The following is a 15441-nucleotide window of genomic DNA, read 5'->3' as shown; positions in this document are numbered from 1 at the left end:
ACCATGGGGAATAGCGGCTCCGCAGGAGACAGGGCACAAAAAGTAAAGCTTTAGGATCAGGTGGTGTGCACTGGCTCCTCCCCCTATGACCCTCCTCCAAGCCTCAGTTAGATTTTTGTGCCCGGCCGAGAAGGGTGCAATCTAGGTGGCTCTCCTAAAGAGCTGCTTAGAAAAGTTTAGCTTAGGTTTTTTATTTTACAGTGAGTCCTGCTGGCAACAGGATCACTGCAACGAGGGACTTAGGGGAGAAGAAGTGAACTCACCTGCGTGCAGGATGGATTGGCTTCTTGGCTACTGGACATTAGCTCCAGAGGGACGATCACAGGTACAGCCTGGATGGTCACCGGAGCCTCGCCGCCGGCCCCCTTGCAGATGCTGAAACGAGAAGAGGTCCAGAATCGGCGGCAGAAGACTCCTCAGTCTTCTTAAGGTAGCGCACAGCACTGCAGCTGTGCGCCATTTTCCTCTCAGCACACTTCACACGGCAGTCACTGAGGGTGCAGGGCGCTGGGAGGGGGGCGCCCTGGGAGGCAAATGAAAACCTTTTTTGGCTAAAAATACCTCACATATAGCCTCCGGGGGCTATATGGAGATATTTAACCCCTGCCAGAATCCGTTAAGAGCGGGAGACGAGGCCGCCGAAAAAGGGGCGGGGCCTATCTCCTCAGCACACAGCGCCATTTTCCCTCACAGAAAGGCTGGAGGGAAGGCTCCCAGGCTCTCCCCTGCACTGCACTACAGAAACAGGGTTAAAACAGAGAGGGGGGGCACTAATTTGGCGTTAGAAATATATAAAAAAGATGCTATAAGGGAAAACACTTATATAAGGTTGTCCCTATATAATTATAGCGTTTTTGGTGTGTGCTGGCAAACTCTCCCTCTGTCTCTCCAAAGGGCTAGTGGGTCCTGTCCTCTATCAGAGCATTCCCTGTGTGTGTGCTGTGTGTCGGTACGTGTGTGTCGACATGTATGAGGACGATGTTGGTGAGGAGGCGGAGCAATTGCCTGTAATGGTGATGTCACTCTCTAGGGAGTCGACACCGGAATGGATGGCTTATTTAGGGAATTACGTGATAATGTCAACACGCGCCAAGGTCGGTTGACGACATGAGACGGCCGACAAACAATTAGTACCGGTCCAGACGTCTCAAAAACACCGTCAGGGGTTTTTAAAACGCCCGTTTACTTTAGTCGGTCGACACAGACACAGACAGGGACACTGAATCCAGTGTCGACGGTGAATAAACAAACGTATTCCTTATTAGGGCCACACGTTAAGGGCAATGAAGGAGGTGTTACATATTTCTGATACTACAAGTACCACAAAAGAGGGTATTATGTGGGATGTGAAAAAACTACCGTAGTTTTTCCTGAATCAGATAAATTAAATGAAGTGTGTGATGATGCGTGGGTTCCCCCCGATAGAAAATATGGGCGGTATACCCTTTCCCGCCAGAAGTTAGGGCGCGTTGGGAAACACCCCTTAGGGTGGATAAGGCGCTCACACGCTTATCAGAACAAGTGGCGGTACCGTCTATAGATAGGGCCGTCCTCAAGGAGCCAGCTGACAGGAGGCTGGAAAAATATCATAAAAAGTATATACACACATACTGGTGTTATACTGCGACCAGCGATCGCCTCAGCCTGGATGTGCAGAGCTGGGGTGGCTTGGTCGGATTCCCTGACTAAAAATATTGATACCCTTGACAGGGACAGTATTTTATTGACTATAGAGCATTTAAAGGATGTATTTCTATATATGCGAGATGCACAGAGGGATATATGCACTCTGGCATCAAGAGTAAGTGCGATGTCCATATCTGCCAGAAGATGTTTATGGACACGACAGTGGTCAGGTGATGCAGATTCCAAACGGCACAAAGGTGTATTGCCGTATAAAGGAAAAGGAGTTATTTGGGGTCGGTCCATCGGACCTGGTGGCCACGGCAACTGCTGGAAAATCCACCGTTTTTACCCTAAGTCACATCTCTGCAGAAAAAGACACCGTCTTTTCAGCTTCAGTCCTTTCGTCCCTATAAGAGTCATATCTGCCCAGGGATAGAGGAAAGGGAAGAAGACTGCAGCAGGCAGCCCATTCCCAGGAACAGAAGCGTTCCACCGCTTCTGACAAGCTCTCAGCATGACGCTGAGACCGTACAGGACCCCTGGATCCTACAAGTAGTATCCCAGGGGTACAGTTTGGAATGTCGAGACGTTTCCCCTGCGCAGGCTCCTGAAGTCTGCTTTACCAAGGTCTCCCTCCGACAAGGAGGCAGTATGGGAAAAAAATCACGAGCTGTATTCCCAGCAGGTGATAATTAAATTACCCCTTCTACAACAAGAAAAGGGGTATTATTCCACACTATATTGTGGTACTGAAGCCAGAAGGCTAGGTGAGACTTATTCTAAATCTAAAAAAATTTGAACACTTACAAAGGTTCAAATCAAGATGGAGTCACTCAGAGCAGTGATAACGAACCGGGATCCATGTCCCAAATTTGCTCTTATCACTAAGGGTACCTCAGGTTCGTGGTACAGAACTGTCACTATCAGTTTCAGACGCTGCCGTTTGGATTGTCTACGGCACCCCGGGTCTTTACCAAGGTAATGGCCGAAATGATGGTTCTTCTTCGAAGAAAAGGCGTCTTAATTATCCCTTACTTGGACGATCTCCTGATAAGGGCAAAGTCCAGGGAACAGTTGGAGGTCGGAGTAGCACTATCTCGGATACTGTTACAACAGCAGGGGTGGATTCTAAATATTCCAAAATCGCAGCTGATCCCGACAACAAGTCTCCTGTGCTTAGGGATGATTCTGGACACAGTCCAGAAAAAGGTGTTTCTCCCGGAAGAGAAAGCCAGGGAGTTATCCGAGCTAGTCAGGAACCTCCTAAAATCAGTGCATCATTGCACAAGGGCCATGGTAAAAAAAAAATGGTGACTTCCTTCGAAGCAATTCCAGTCGGCAGATTTCATGCAAGAACTTTTCAGTGGGATCTGCTGGACAAATGGTCCGGATCGCATCTTCAGATGCATCAGCGGATAACCCTATATCCAAGGACAAGGGTGTCTCTCCTGTGGTGGTTACAGAGTGCTCATCTTCTAGAGGGCCGCAGATTCGGCATTCAGTTTTGGATGTTGGTGACCACGGAGGCCAGCCCGAGAGGCTGGGGAGCAGTCACACAAGGAAAAAATTTCCAGGGAGTGTGATCAAGTCTGGAGATTTTTCTCCACATAAATATAGCTAAGGGTAAATTTATAATGCTCTAAGCTTAGCAAGACCTCTGCTTCAAGCTCAGCCGGTATTGATCCAGTGGGATAAAACATCACGGCAGTCGCCCACGTAAATAGACAGGGCGGCACAAGAAGCAGGAGGGCAGTGGCAAAAACTGCAAGGACTTTTCGCTGGGCGGAAAATCATGTGATAGCACTGTCAGCAGTGTTTCATTCCGGGAATGGAAACTGGGAAGCAGACTTCCTCAGTAGGCACGACCTCCACCCGGCAGAGTGGGAACTTCATGGGGAAGTTTTCCACATAATTGTAAACCGTTGGGAATTACCAAAGGTGGACATGATGGCGTCCCGTCTGAACAAAAAACGGGACAGGTATTGCGCCAGGTTAAGAGACCCTCAGGCAATAGCTGTGGACGGTCTGGTAACACCGTGGGTGTACCAGTCGGTGTATGTGTTCCATCCTCTGCTTTTCATACCTAAGGTACTGAGAATTATAAGACGTAGAGGAGTAAGAACTATACTCATGGCTCCGGATTGGCCAAGAAGGACTTGGTACCCGGAACTTCAAGAGATGCTCACAGAGGACTTATGGCCTCTGCCGCTAAGAAGGGACTTGTTCCAGCAAGTACCATGTCTGTTCCAAGACTTACCGCAGCTGCGTTTGACGGCATGGCAGTGGGACGCCGGATCCTAAGGGAAAAGGCATTCAGGAAGAGGTCATTCCTACCCTGGTCAAAGCCAGAAAGGAGGTGACCGCACAACATTATCACCACATGTGGCGAAAATATGTTGCGTGGTGTGAGGCCAGGAAGGCCCCACGAAGAAATTTCAACTCGGTCGATTCCTGCATTTCCTGCAAACAGGAGTGTCTATGGGCCTCAAATTGGGGTCCATTAAGGTTCAAATTTCGGCCCTGTCGATTTTTCTTCCAGAAAGAATTGGCTTCAGTTACTGAAGTCCAGAAGTTTGTCAAGGGAGTATTGCATATACAACCCCCTTTTGTGCCTCCAGTGGCACTGTGGGATCTCAACGTAGTTCTGGGATTCCTCAAAACACATTGGTTTAAAACCAGTCAAATCTGTGGATTTGAAGCATCTCACATGAAAAGTGAACATGCTCTTGGACCTGGCCTGGACCAGGCGAGTGTCAAATTGGTGGTTTTTTTCTCAAAAAAGCCCATATCTGTTTGTCCATTCGGACAGGGCAGAGCTGCGGACTCGTCCCCAGTTCTCTCCCTAAGGTGGTGTCAGTGTTTCACCTGAACCAGCTTATTGTGGTGTCTTGCGCCTACTAGGGGCTTGGAGGACTCCAAGTTGCTAGATGTGGTCAGGGCCCTGAAAATATAGGTTCCAGGATGGCTGGAGTCAGGAAAACTGACTTGCTGTTATCCTGTATGCACCCAACAAACTGGGTGCTCTTGCTTTTAAGCAGACTTTTGCTAGTTGGATGTGTAATACAATTCAGCTTGCACATTCTGTGGCAGGCCTGCCACAGCCAAAATATGTAAATGCCCATTCCACAAGGAAGGTGGGCTCATCTTGGGCGGCTGCCCGAGGGGTCTCGGCTTTAAAACTTTGCCGAGCGGCTATTTAGTCAGGGGCAAACACGTTTGTAAAATCCTACAAATTTGATACCCTGGCTAAGGAGGACCTGGAGTTCTCTCATTCGGTGCTGCAGAGTCATCCGCACTCTCCCGCCCGTTTGGGAGCTTTGGTATAATCCCCATGGTCCTTTCTGGAACCCCAGCATCCACTAGGACGATAGAGAAAATAAGAATTTACTTACCGATAATTCTATTTCTCGGAGTCCGTAGTGGATGCTGGGCGCCCATCCCAAGTGCGGATTATCTGCATTACTTGTACATAGTTACAAAAATCGGGTTATTATTGTTGTGAGCCATCTTTTCAGAGGCTCCGCTGTTATCATACTGTTAACTGGGTTCAGATCACAGGTTGTACAGTGTGATTGGTGTGGCTGGTATGAGTCTTACCCGGGATTCATAAATCCTTCCTTATTGTGTACGCTCGTCCGGGCACAGTACCTAACTGAGGCTTGGAGGAGGGTCATAGGGGGAGGAGCCAGTGCACACCACCTGATCCTAAAGCTTTACTTTTTGTGCCCTGTCTCCTGCGGAGCCGCTATTCCCCATGGTCCTTTCAGGAACCCCAGCATCCACTACGGACTCCGAGAAATAGAATTATCGGTAAGTAAATTCTTATTTTACAGACCAGGGAGCAATTGGCAAACCGAAGAAGTTGTGGCTGTAGTGGGTGCTGTTACTGGATCGAGTAATGATGACAATTAGTTCATTAACTATATATGAAAGAAAGAGTATTGGAATATCTTTGGACTTAATACCTGTAGTCCATTTTCACAAACATTTTGATTGTGTTAACTTATAACTCAGTTTTGATGTAGCCCAGATATGTTAACAGCTTTGTCTAGTTAATAAGAAATAAGGAGTAGATAATCATTAGAATGAGTGCTTAGGCTAGTTGTCTGATCTCAAATAAGGGACTTTGTACATTTATACAGGATATAACACTAACAAGGGGTGCAGTAATATTACTGCTGTGGGATAATAAACCTGTGAAATCTCGATAACAAATTACAACATTGTGTATATCAGCTCCTGGTGTCCTGAAATGACTTATCACTGAGGAACAACATAGCAAACAACACAGAAAACATTCATTCAGGCATTTCCCAACTATTTGAAGGTATTCTTTGGGGGGGGGGGGGGGGGTATTCTTTCACACCTCAGAAGCTGTGGGAAGAAATGACTCCTCCCCCCCCCCCCCCCCCCCCCAGTTAACAGGCATCTAAACAGAGAAACAATTTAATTACTCTGTTTGCGTCCCCTAGTGGTAGCCGCTGGTGAATACAGTTTAATCGCCCCCTTATGTTGTAGCCAGCATGCTTTATAAATCAAGGTTAATAATAAAAGGTCCTCCCAGAGTTTTATTGGTATGCTGCAAATTGGCTTAAAATCACTAGATGTTCTTACACAAGCTGCCTCAACACTCCACTGTACCTTGTCAAGCTATGCCCACCATATTTTATATTGCATGTCTAAAATATACGCATCCCCTTGAGTGTATGGTGTTATTGGTGACCCCCAACCCCCTTACTGGGAATTACCAGAAGCTAATGGTGATAAGAGCATGGGTGGGAATCTGTGCTATGCTGCCTTATGGAGCTGAATAGAAAAGCTCTGTTGGCCTTTATTGGCAAGCACCGTAGTAACTTTGGTGTCCGACACCTACAATGGTACTAGTCTATAAGCTGCTGTGAGCGTTGCCAAGCATACTCTGCTTTCACATGTGGACTTGCTACGCTCCTGTGTATCCATGTTCCATGTATGCTCTTTGCTCCCACTGTGCTGCTGTGCAAAACAGGCCTCTTACAAATTATATCAGAGCAACACTGAACAATGTGTTTTACTTTCTCTTTCATCCACTAGGGGACACTGGAGTCCTATACAGTAGGGGTGTGAAGCCTTGAACCGGAGGTGTGGCACAATCTAAAATTAGCATTGTCTGCACAGCTGGCTCCTCCCCCTTCACATCCCTCCTCCCTCAGTTTGAAAAATTGTGCTTGAGGTGAAGCACTGAGCTCCTGACAAAAGATACTAAAAGGGGCTGCGTAACCCTAATAAAAGGGGGACAAGGCTGCCTAATATCAGAGAGACAAAGATCCCTATTGAAGGGACCTGCCTCTCTCCACAGGAGATCCTCCAAGACTTCTAACAGTGAGTACTGGTAGAAGGAAGAGTTAGGGTCCTTCATGTAGCTTTATTTATTTTTATTTATTTTTTATAGTGAGCAGGGAGAGACCAAAATATTACAGACTGGGCTCTCTGCTGAGATCCTGTAATTGATCTCTGTTGTAATGCTGCCTCCCTTAATAATATCACTGTACAGGAGCTGCCTCCTGTGATAACTCAATGTACTGCTGCCTCCGGTAAATATAGCCCCTCACATTGCACAGCGGCGGGCGCGGGAGCAGAATGCGGCGCGGGACTTGGCCTTTCCTCCCTGTGAGCAGGGAGGGACGGCAGAGCGACGCGCTGCACAGCGAGAGAGCTGACAGCCGAAGTGGAGCTCAGGCGCCGCTGCGGGAAGCTGTCCAGGCGGGCGCCGGCCAGCGGGTCCGGAGCGCGCCAAAATAGTGTCCGCACAGAGCGGGACTCGGCGCGCGCCGGCCAGCGGAAGGGGGTCTAGATAAAAGTTCACCGAGAAAAGCAGCAAGGAACTTGACAGCAGCATTTATATATATATTATTTGCAAAAGTCTTGCATCAGTGAGGGCCATGTTAATGATTATGGCGCCAGGCTGAGGTAATGGGTGGGTCCTCCCCCTCACCCCAGTAGATACATAGGGGAAGTTGTTTAAGAAAGAATTAGCTCCCCCTGCTGCACTGCCTGCATAGTGCATAGTAGAAGATAGCAGGGAGATCGTTGGGTAACTGCTCCCTCTGCTGGTGGATAATATATATACAGATGAGGATCTCCTGAAAAGTAATCAACTTTACAATTTATATTTTCAAGGGACTTCTGTTTCAAAGATCCTGCAGAAAATACACGGAAGCAAGCGAATACCAACTCTAACATCGTAGCTGATTACAGTTGGGGTGTGAGAATTGCGAGTCGGCTGGTGTTAATTTTTTTTTTTTCTTTAATTTTTTTTATTAATGTTAATTAAAGTAAAGTTATTGACCTGCTCCTTTTATATACGAAAAGGACAGGTAATTCCAGCCGGATCCAATACCTTCGCTTCCGTCATCTCCCAGTCTTTCTCTTCCTAGTTTAAAGGGTGAAAGCGCGGCGGGCTACCCTGGTACAGGGTTTTCAAAACAGCATGTCTAAGGCGGCCAAGACCTCCAAGACCTGTTATGTTTGTACGAAATGTAACAAGAAGAGCACGCGGGTTGGCAGCTCCGGGGTGTGCGACTCCTGCTTAAACAAGGACGCTCCACCTGGGAGCAGTGCTCTGGCCAAGGTATGGGAAGACAACCTTGCTAATAGAATCTCCATGGAGATGGCTGAGTCGCGCAAGCAACAATCAGAATGGGCTGCGGGATTCTCAAAGACGATGGAGGAATTCCTCATCAGGTTAACGCCGCCCGCACCCGCAGAAACGAGTGTGCGCAAAGCGGTTAAAAGAACTCTCCCTATGATACAAGAATCAGAGGAGGAAGAGGGTTTTCTTCCTGATACGGAGGAAGGTGAGTTAATTGAACCTAACCTAGACGCCGACTTTCCAGAGGAGGACTCGGCAATCTCAGGTCTAGACTCCTTAATTGACGCGGTAAAAGAGATCCTAAGTTTTAAGGACGAGCAAATACGGGAGCCGGAGGATTTCGATTTGTTCGAATCCCAGAAGCCGCGTTCAGCAGTGTTTCCTATTCCTAAATCCCTCCAATCTCAGATAGAGGAGGCTTGGAAACAACCTGACAAACGGTTTCAATTTCCGAAACGGTTTCAAGTAACTTATCCCCTACCTAAGGGTGTAATGGACAAGTGGGAGACTCCGCCGGTAGTGGATGCTTCCCTAGGAAGGTTGTCAAAAAAGACAATTTTACCAATTCCTAACGTAACTACTTTAAAGGATGCGTCAGACCGTAAAGTTGTTACTGCGTTAAAGTCAATTTTTGTTGCAACTGGTGCAGCGCAGAGACCTGCGATCGTCTGTGCTTGGGTCAACAAGGCCATGGGTGCATGGTCCGGGCGTATTGTACAAGCTATTGAGGAGGAAAATAGCTTAGAAGAGATTACCCAACTGGCGGAACACATTCGAGAATCTGCATCGTACTTGTGTCAAGCTTCTAAGGATATTAGCAGAATAGCATCGCGCATATCTGCATCGGCCATAATGGCTAGAAGGAGTTTATGGCTCAGAGAATGGCAGGGAGACTCTGAGACCAAGAAGGCGGTAGAATCCATCCCATTTGGGGGGAAATGCTGTTCGGACCAGAATTGGACAAGTGGATTTCGCAGGCTACAGCGGGGAAGTCCACTTTTCTGCCTACTCCGTATACGAGAACCGCTCCACAGACTAGGAGAGGTTATTCGGGACCAGCATTTACTTCATTTAGATCTCAGTCCTTTCGAGCCAGATGAAGGGGTTTCGGTACACAAGCACGTGGGGGCGGAGGTAGAGGCCGCTCACAAGAAACAGCCAGAAAGCAGGATAAACCCGCTGACAAGACCGTGGCATGACGGCCTCCCAGCTCACCTGGGGTCCCCTTTGGTGGGCGGCCGACTGGAAGGTTTTCAGGACACCTGGGCCAAAACCTCACCAGAACTTTGGGTGAACAACTTGATATCTCAGGGATACACACTGGAATTTCAACAGAGGCCTCACAGTCAGTTTTTTACAACAGGATTGCCTCACTGCCCTCAGAAGGCAAGGGCACTACGGGCAGCAATTCTCAAATTGCTACAAGCAGAGGTCATTATTCCGGTTCCCGCTTCTCAGAGAGGAACGGGGTTCTATTCCAATCTTTTTGTCGTGCCAAAGCCAGACAGGACGGTCAGACCAATACTCAATTTAAAAGTTTTCAACCAGTTTTTAAGAGTCTACAGATTCAAGATGGAATCAATCCAATCAGTCATTGCAGGCTTAGAACAGGGCGAGTTCATGGTATCCATGGACATAAAGGATGCATATCTGCATATTCCAATCTGAAGTCCTCACCAGGCTTACTTAAGGTTCGCATTGGTGGCGGATCACTACCAATTCCGGGCATTGCCGTTCGGCCTAGCATCAGCCCCACAAATTTTCACAAAGATCATGGCGATCATGGTTGCAGGACTGAGACTGTTGGGGGTCACGATTATACCTTATCTGGACGATTTATTGATCAAGGCTCCATCTCAGAATCGACTGCTCAAGGATGTTCAGACATCCCATCAATTCCTAATTCAACATGGATGGATTATCAATTTCCAAAAGTCCAACCTCATACCGACTCAACGGATTCAATTCCTCGGTCTCATCTTGGACACGGTCCTATTACGGGTGTTCCTGCCAGAGAACAAGATCCAGGACCTACAGAGATAGTGGCTCAGGTACTGAGGACGCAAACCGTTTCTCTGCACCTCGGTGTGCAACTTCTCGGGAAGATGGTGGCGTCGTTCGAAGCTCTCCAGTACGGCAGACTTCATTCACGACCATTCCAAATGAACCTTATTGCTCAGGGAGCAGGCTCGCACTGGCTTCTACATCGGAGAATCCGACTTCAACCACAGGTACGGGTCTCCCTGATATGGTGGTCGTTACACAAGAACCTTGCAGCCGGAAAGAAATGCGGCATTTGGGATTGGAGGATCCTGACGACGGATGCCAGTCTCAGAGGTTGGGGAGCCGTCCTAAACGACCATCAGTTTCAAGGACGGTGGACCCTACAAGAGAGCAAACTACCCATAAATATCCTCGAACTAAGGGCAGTTTACAATGCACTTCTCTTAGCAGAAGACCTGGTCGTGAATCAACACATCAGGATTCAGTCAGACAATGTCACGACGACGGCTTACATAAACCGGCAAGGAGGAACAAAGAGCAGGATGGCGTTAAAGGAAGCCACAAAGATCTTGTTGTGGGCGGAAAAAAGAGACATCATTCTCTCGGCAGTGTTCATTCCAGGTGTGGAGAACTGGGAAGCAGATTACCTCAGTCGTCAGGACATGCACCCGGGAGAGTGGTGCCTTCACCCACAGATTTTCAACATGATTGTGAGAAGATGGGGTCTACCTCAGGTGGACCTAATGGCGTCTCGGCAAAACCATCAGCTGCCCAGATATGTGTCAAGGACGCGAGATCCAGCAGCAGAAGGAGTGGACGCATTAACACTCCCTTGGTGTTACAGGAGGGTTTACATATTTCCACCATTCCCACTCATACCCAGGGTTCTGAAAAGGGTAAAGCGGGAACGAGTGTGGGCCATTCTAATCGCACCAGATTGGCCCCGCAGGAGTTGGTACTCCGACCTGAAAGGATTACTTGCGGAAGATCCTTGGAGGTTACCTCAGAGAGTGGACCTGCTATCTCAGGGACCGTTCCTACACCCCGACCTGAACAGGCTGCGTTTGACGGCGTGGCTATTGAAACCCGGATCTTAAGAAACAGAGGGATTCCACGAACGGCCATCCCTACGATGATTGCCGCAAGAAAACCGGTCACAGCCAGGCACTACTACAGGATTTGGAGACGGTACATGGCTTGGTGTCAGCAGCGGGGATGGAATTCAACGAACTTCCATTTATCTCGACTTCTACTTTTCCTTCAGGCTGGTCTAGAAGGAGGCCTCAGACTGGGCTCTCTGAAGGTTCAGATTTCGGCTCTCTCCATCCTTTTTCAACAGCGGTTAGCATCCTTGCCAGAGATTCAAACCTTTTTACAGGGGGTTCTGAGGATTCAACCCCCTTTTCGTCCTCCCACGGCACCATGGGACTTGAATTTGGTGTTAGAATATTTGAAGTCACCGACTTTTGAGCCATTGACAAGAACAGACCTGAAATATCTCTCTTGGAAGGTTACGTTATTACTTGCCTTGGCATCGGCTAGGCGAGTTTCTGAGTTGGGAGCCTTATCCTGTAAGAGTCCTTTCTTAGTTTTTCATGAGGATAGGGCGGAACTCCGTACAAGGGCGGACTTCCTTCCGAAGGTGGTTTCGGGGTTTCATGTAAACCAGCCAATAGTGGTTCCATCTTTCCAGGGTCTCACAGATGAGGACGTGTCCTTGGATGTTGTCCGAGCTTTAAGGGTATACGTACAAGTTACGTCGTCTTTCAGAAAGTCGGACCATTTGTTTGTCCTTTATGATGGGCCAAAGAAGGGTTGGCCAGCATCTAAGCAGTCTTTGGCTAGATGGATTAGACTTACCATTCGGCAAGCTTATGTTTCCTGTGGCAAACAGGTTCCGGTTCAGACGGGTGCTCATACTACCCGTTCAGTGGGTGCCTCGTGGGCGGCTGCCAGGGGTGCTTCCACTACTCAACTTTGCAGAGCGGCGACGTGGTCTTCAGCCCACACGTTCGCGAAGTTTTACAAGTTTGATACTTTTGCGTCCGGAGAATCTAAGTTCGGACGTTTAGTTTTGCAGGTCACCGACAGCACTCCCACCCTGGGGGTAAACTTTGGGACGTCCCCTAGTGGATGAAAGAGAAAAGAGGATTTTGGTACTTACCGATAAATCCATTTCTCTGACTCCTCTAGGGAACACTGGACGCCCGCCTCGGTGCTGTCAAACCTGCTGTGTTCTAAGTTCTTGTTTTAAAACAATTCGTATAAACAGCGTTCCTTTTTTTCGGTTAAGAGTTCTTGGCCGCTGTTTGATAGGTTGTACGGTTCGGTTCCTTGCCATGTGCTATAGTGTCATGTCCTATTCTCTCAGTCAAATTTTTCAAACTGAGGGAGGAGGGATGTGAAGGGGGGGGAGCCGGCTGTGCAGACAATGCTAATTTTAGATTGTGCCACACCTCCGGTTCAAGGCTTCACACCCCTACTGTATAGGACTCCAGTGTCCCCTAGAGGATTCAGAGAAATGGATTTATCGGTAAGTACCAAAATCCTCTCTTCATGGGTCACATCCAAAAATTTTGGGGGGTTTAGTGATTCTGTCAAAGTACTTACAGAATAGCAGTGTGTTATATTGTTTTCCTAATAGAGCAGCTTTAATACAGGATCTATGTTCCTCTTTGTGATGAGTATGTCCAAATCTAATTGTGGTGACCAAACAAACTTGAAAAAAAAATTTGTGTGTGTTTTTTAGGAATATATGGTGTGGGCAAAGCAGCGGAACACCCTCCTGCCCTCGTCATACTAAGTCATACTCCAGAAGGTGCCACTCAGACAATTGCCTGGGTTGGTAAAGGCATTGTATATGATACAGGAGGACTAAGCATTAAGGGAAAGGTATGCTATATGTTCCTGGACATGGTTGTGAAGGTGAATTTCCTCCCAAGGTTTACTAGCGCATTGGCTTTTGTCAATCTTCAGCCAGGTAGCTCCTTATTCTAAATTGCATATTGATTAAAGGGAAAGTTATTGTTAATATAGAGATCTATGTAACTTTCCGTGATGGTGCTGGATCTGCGTAATGTCACTGCCACCAGGATTCCTCATGGATATACAGTTTGCTCATATTGTGGATGTAACTATTTTCATGGGAAAGGACTCTTTGTGCATGGAAGGTGCTTGTATTTGTCGCCATTTATGGAAATGGTTAATTTCCTTATTAAACTGTAGCCCTTTGTGTATACAGAGTGGAGGCAGCCATTTTGGGCTGATCAAGCATCCCGAAGCTGCTGCTTTACTGCCTTGTGATCTAGAGACGTGACTGAGTCATGTAATGGATTGTTTGCTGCGTTCTGTATTATTTGTGCTGCCAGAAAAGCAGCTATACTTTAACACTCATAGTGAGCTATAAAGAGAACATGTTGGTCTTCACTAATCATTTGTTTTTCTGTAACAGACCGCAATGCCAGGTATGAAGAGAGATTGTGGCGGAGCAGCTGCTGTCCTGGGAGCATTTAAAGCTGCAGTAAAACAGGTTATATGAAAAGCTTTAAAAAAAAATAATAATAATTTCTCATTTTGTTTAAAATGTGGAGACCTTCTCCCCTTTCACCCAATTATCACTAATTCCTTTTACATTAGAGCGGTACATATTGCTTTGAATGTATCCTAAACTGTCCTAAATGCCAGTCGGTAAACCGATTACTCCATTGTTTTAATAAGAGTAAGAACTCTCCAGTGCCAATACTTGGGGTAAGCACTTCTGTTCTAGGACTCTGGGGCCAATCTGGGGATCAATGATCACATTTGCAGTGCAACCTGGGCGCGATATTAGCACCCAGGATCACATTGCAGGATGAGATCATATCTGGTGTATGTATCACCCAGCACAGGCAGGGACAGGCCGTCCCTGCACAATGCGCCGAATGTACAGCGGCCATTTCTGGCGGTGGGTTCCTGGGGTACCCTGCTGGAACTACATCATGCGAAGTGTAGCCCATAGGCTACCGCAATGAAAAGACTGCGGTAACTGCAAGGGCCAATATCTGGCAGCATTGCATCCCCCATAGAAACCTATTGCCCATGCAGCTGTGGGTGGCAATGGAAGGATCGCAGCAGTCATTGGAGAAACCTGCTGCAATCCCTTCTTCTTACATGGCAGCAGGGCCGGAGCTTCCACTAGGCAGCTGCCTAGAGGCGCCGGGACCTGAAGGGGCGGCCTGTTACAGCTGCATGAAAAAGGTAGTGTGGTCCTACATCTCATAGCAGCCGCACTCCCCCTGGCACTCATATCTACAATAGCCGCGACTGCTAAGCTCCTGTATTGCAGCATCCAGCTCCACCTGGCACAGGCAGTAACTTTGACAACTCCTGGAGTCCTGGCTGGGGGTGACATGGGGTGCTGCTCTTCATTCCAGACTCTTTCACAGACTACTCAGTCCCAACTCTGCTTCGCAGCCTGCAGGTAAGGTGGCTGCACAGTGTACTCTCTGCATTTAATAAGAAATGAGGGGGGGGGGGGATGGGGGAGTAGCTGGCATGCACACAGATGGTGGAGGGGATAGAGCAGAAGACATTTAAAAAAGTGGTGGGGGTGGGGGGGAAGCTGGAGCCCACACAGGCTGGGGAGAAGGGAGCAGCCATACAACAGACGAGGTGGGGGAGAGCAACAGTATGCTTTTCTCCTGAAGGGCAGGGAAGGGGCAGTAGGCAGAAGTTTTGCCTAGGGTGCCGAGAGACCTTGCACCGGCCCTGCATGGCAGGGATACATACTGTAGTATATGCGGCTCTGTCTGTTAAATAAAAGTAGTTAAATCACTTTGCAAGTTCCTGAAACAATTTTGGAATGTGGCACTATAAAGAAATGTTAATAGACAGAATTTTAAAGGTACTCTTTATGCGGATATGTTTAGGAGCTTTAAAAATAGTTGTCATTTGACCAGTAGATCTGAAAAGGTGATCCAGTGTCTGCCGCTGCAAGGTTTGTATTGTACTTTACAGCCATGCATACAGCAAAATACAAGAAAACAGTTCCTTGGGTGTTAGCAATATAGAAGGGTAAACCTAAATAGTAAATGAATAGTTCTAGTACTGATAACACCATAAGGATTGCTTGCTGCTGTTCAGATATCAGTTATCTAGCAATAGGGAACTCAAGTCTCTCAATATCGCATTACAATAAAATAAAA

At 47.6% G+C, this 15441-nt stretch overlaps 1 protein-coding gene across 2 annotated transcripts in view; it reads left to right on the top strand.

Annotated features, from left to right (window-relative positions):
- The window catches only part of NPEPL1 (aminopeptidase like 1), a 31428-nt gene that overhangs the window by 9769 nt on the left and 6218 nt on the right, over positions 1-15441 (top strand). For both annotated transcript variants that reach the window (XM_063959391.1, XM_063959392.1), the window contains exons 6-7: positions 13008-13150; positions 13710-13787. In XM_063959391.1, coding sequence (XP_063815461.1) covers positions 13008-13150; positions 13710-13787 — 221 coding nt within the window. The remainder of the gene's footprint in view (positions 1-13007; positions 13151-13709; positions 13788-15441) is intronic.

This window comes from Pseudophryne corroboree, chromosome 3 (assembly GCF_028390025.1).
Source record: "Pseudophryne corroboree isolate aPseCor3 chromosome 3, aPseCor3.hap2, whole genome shotgun sequence".
In the NCBI taxonomy this organism is placed as follows: domain Eukaryota; kingdom Metazoa; phylum Chordata; class Amphibia; order Anura; family Myobatrachidae; genus Pseudophryne; species Pseudophryne corroboree.
The sequence above is the reverse complement of the archived record's forward strand: the minus strand, read 5'-3'. Positions and strand labels throughout refer to the sequence as shown.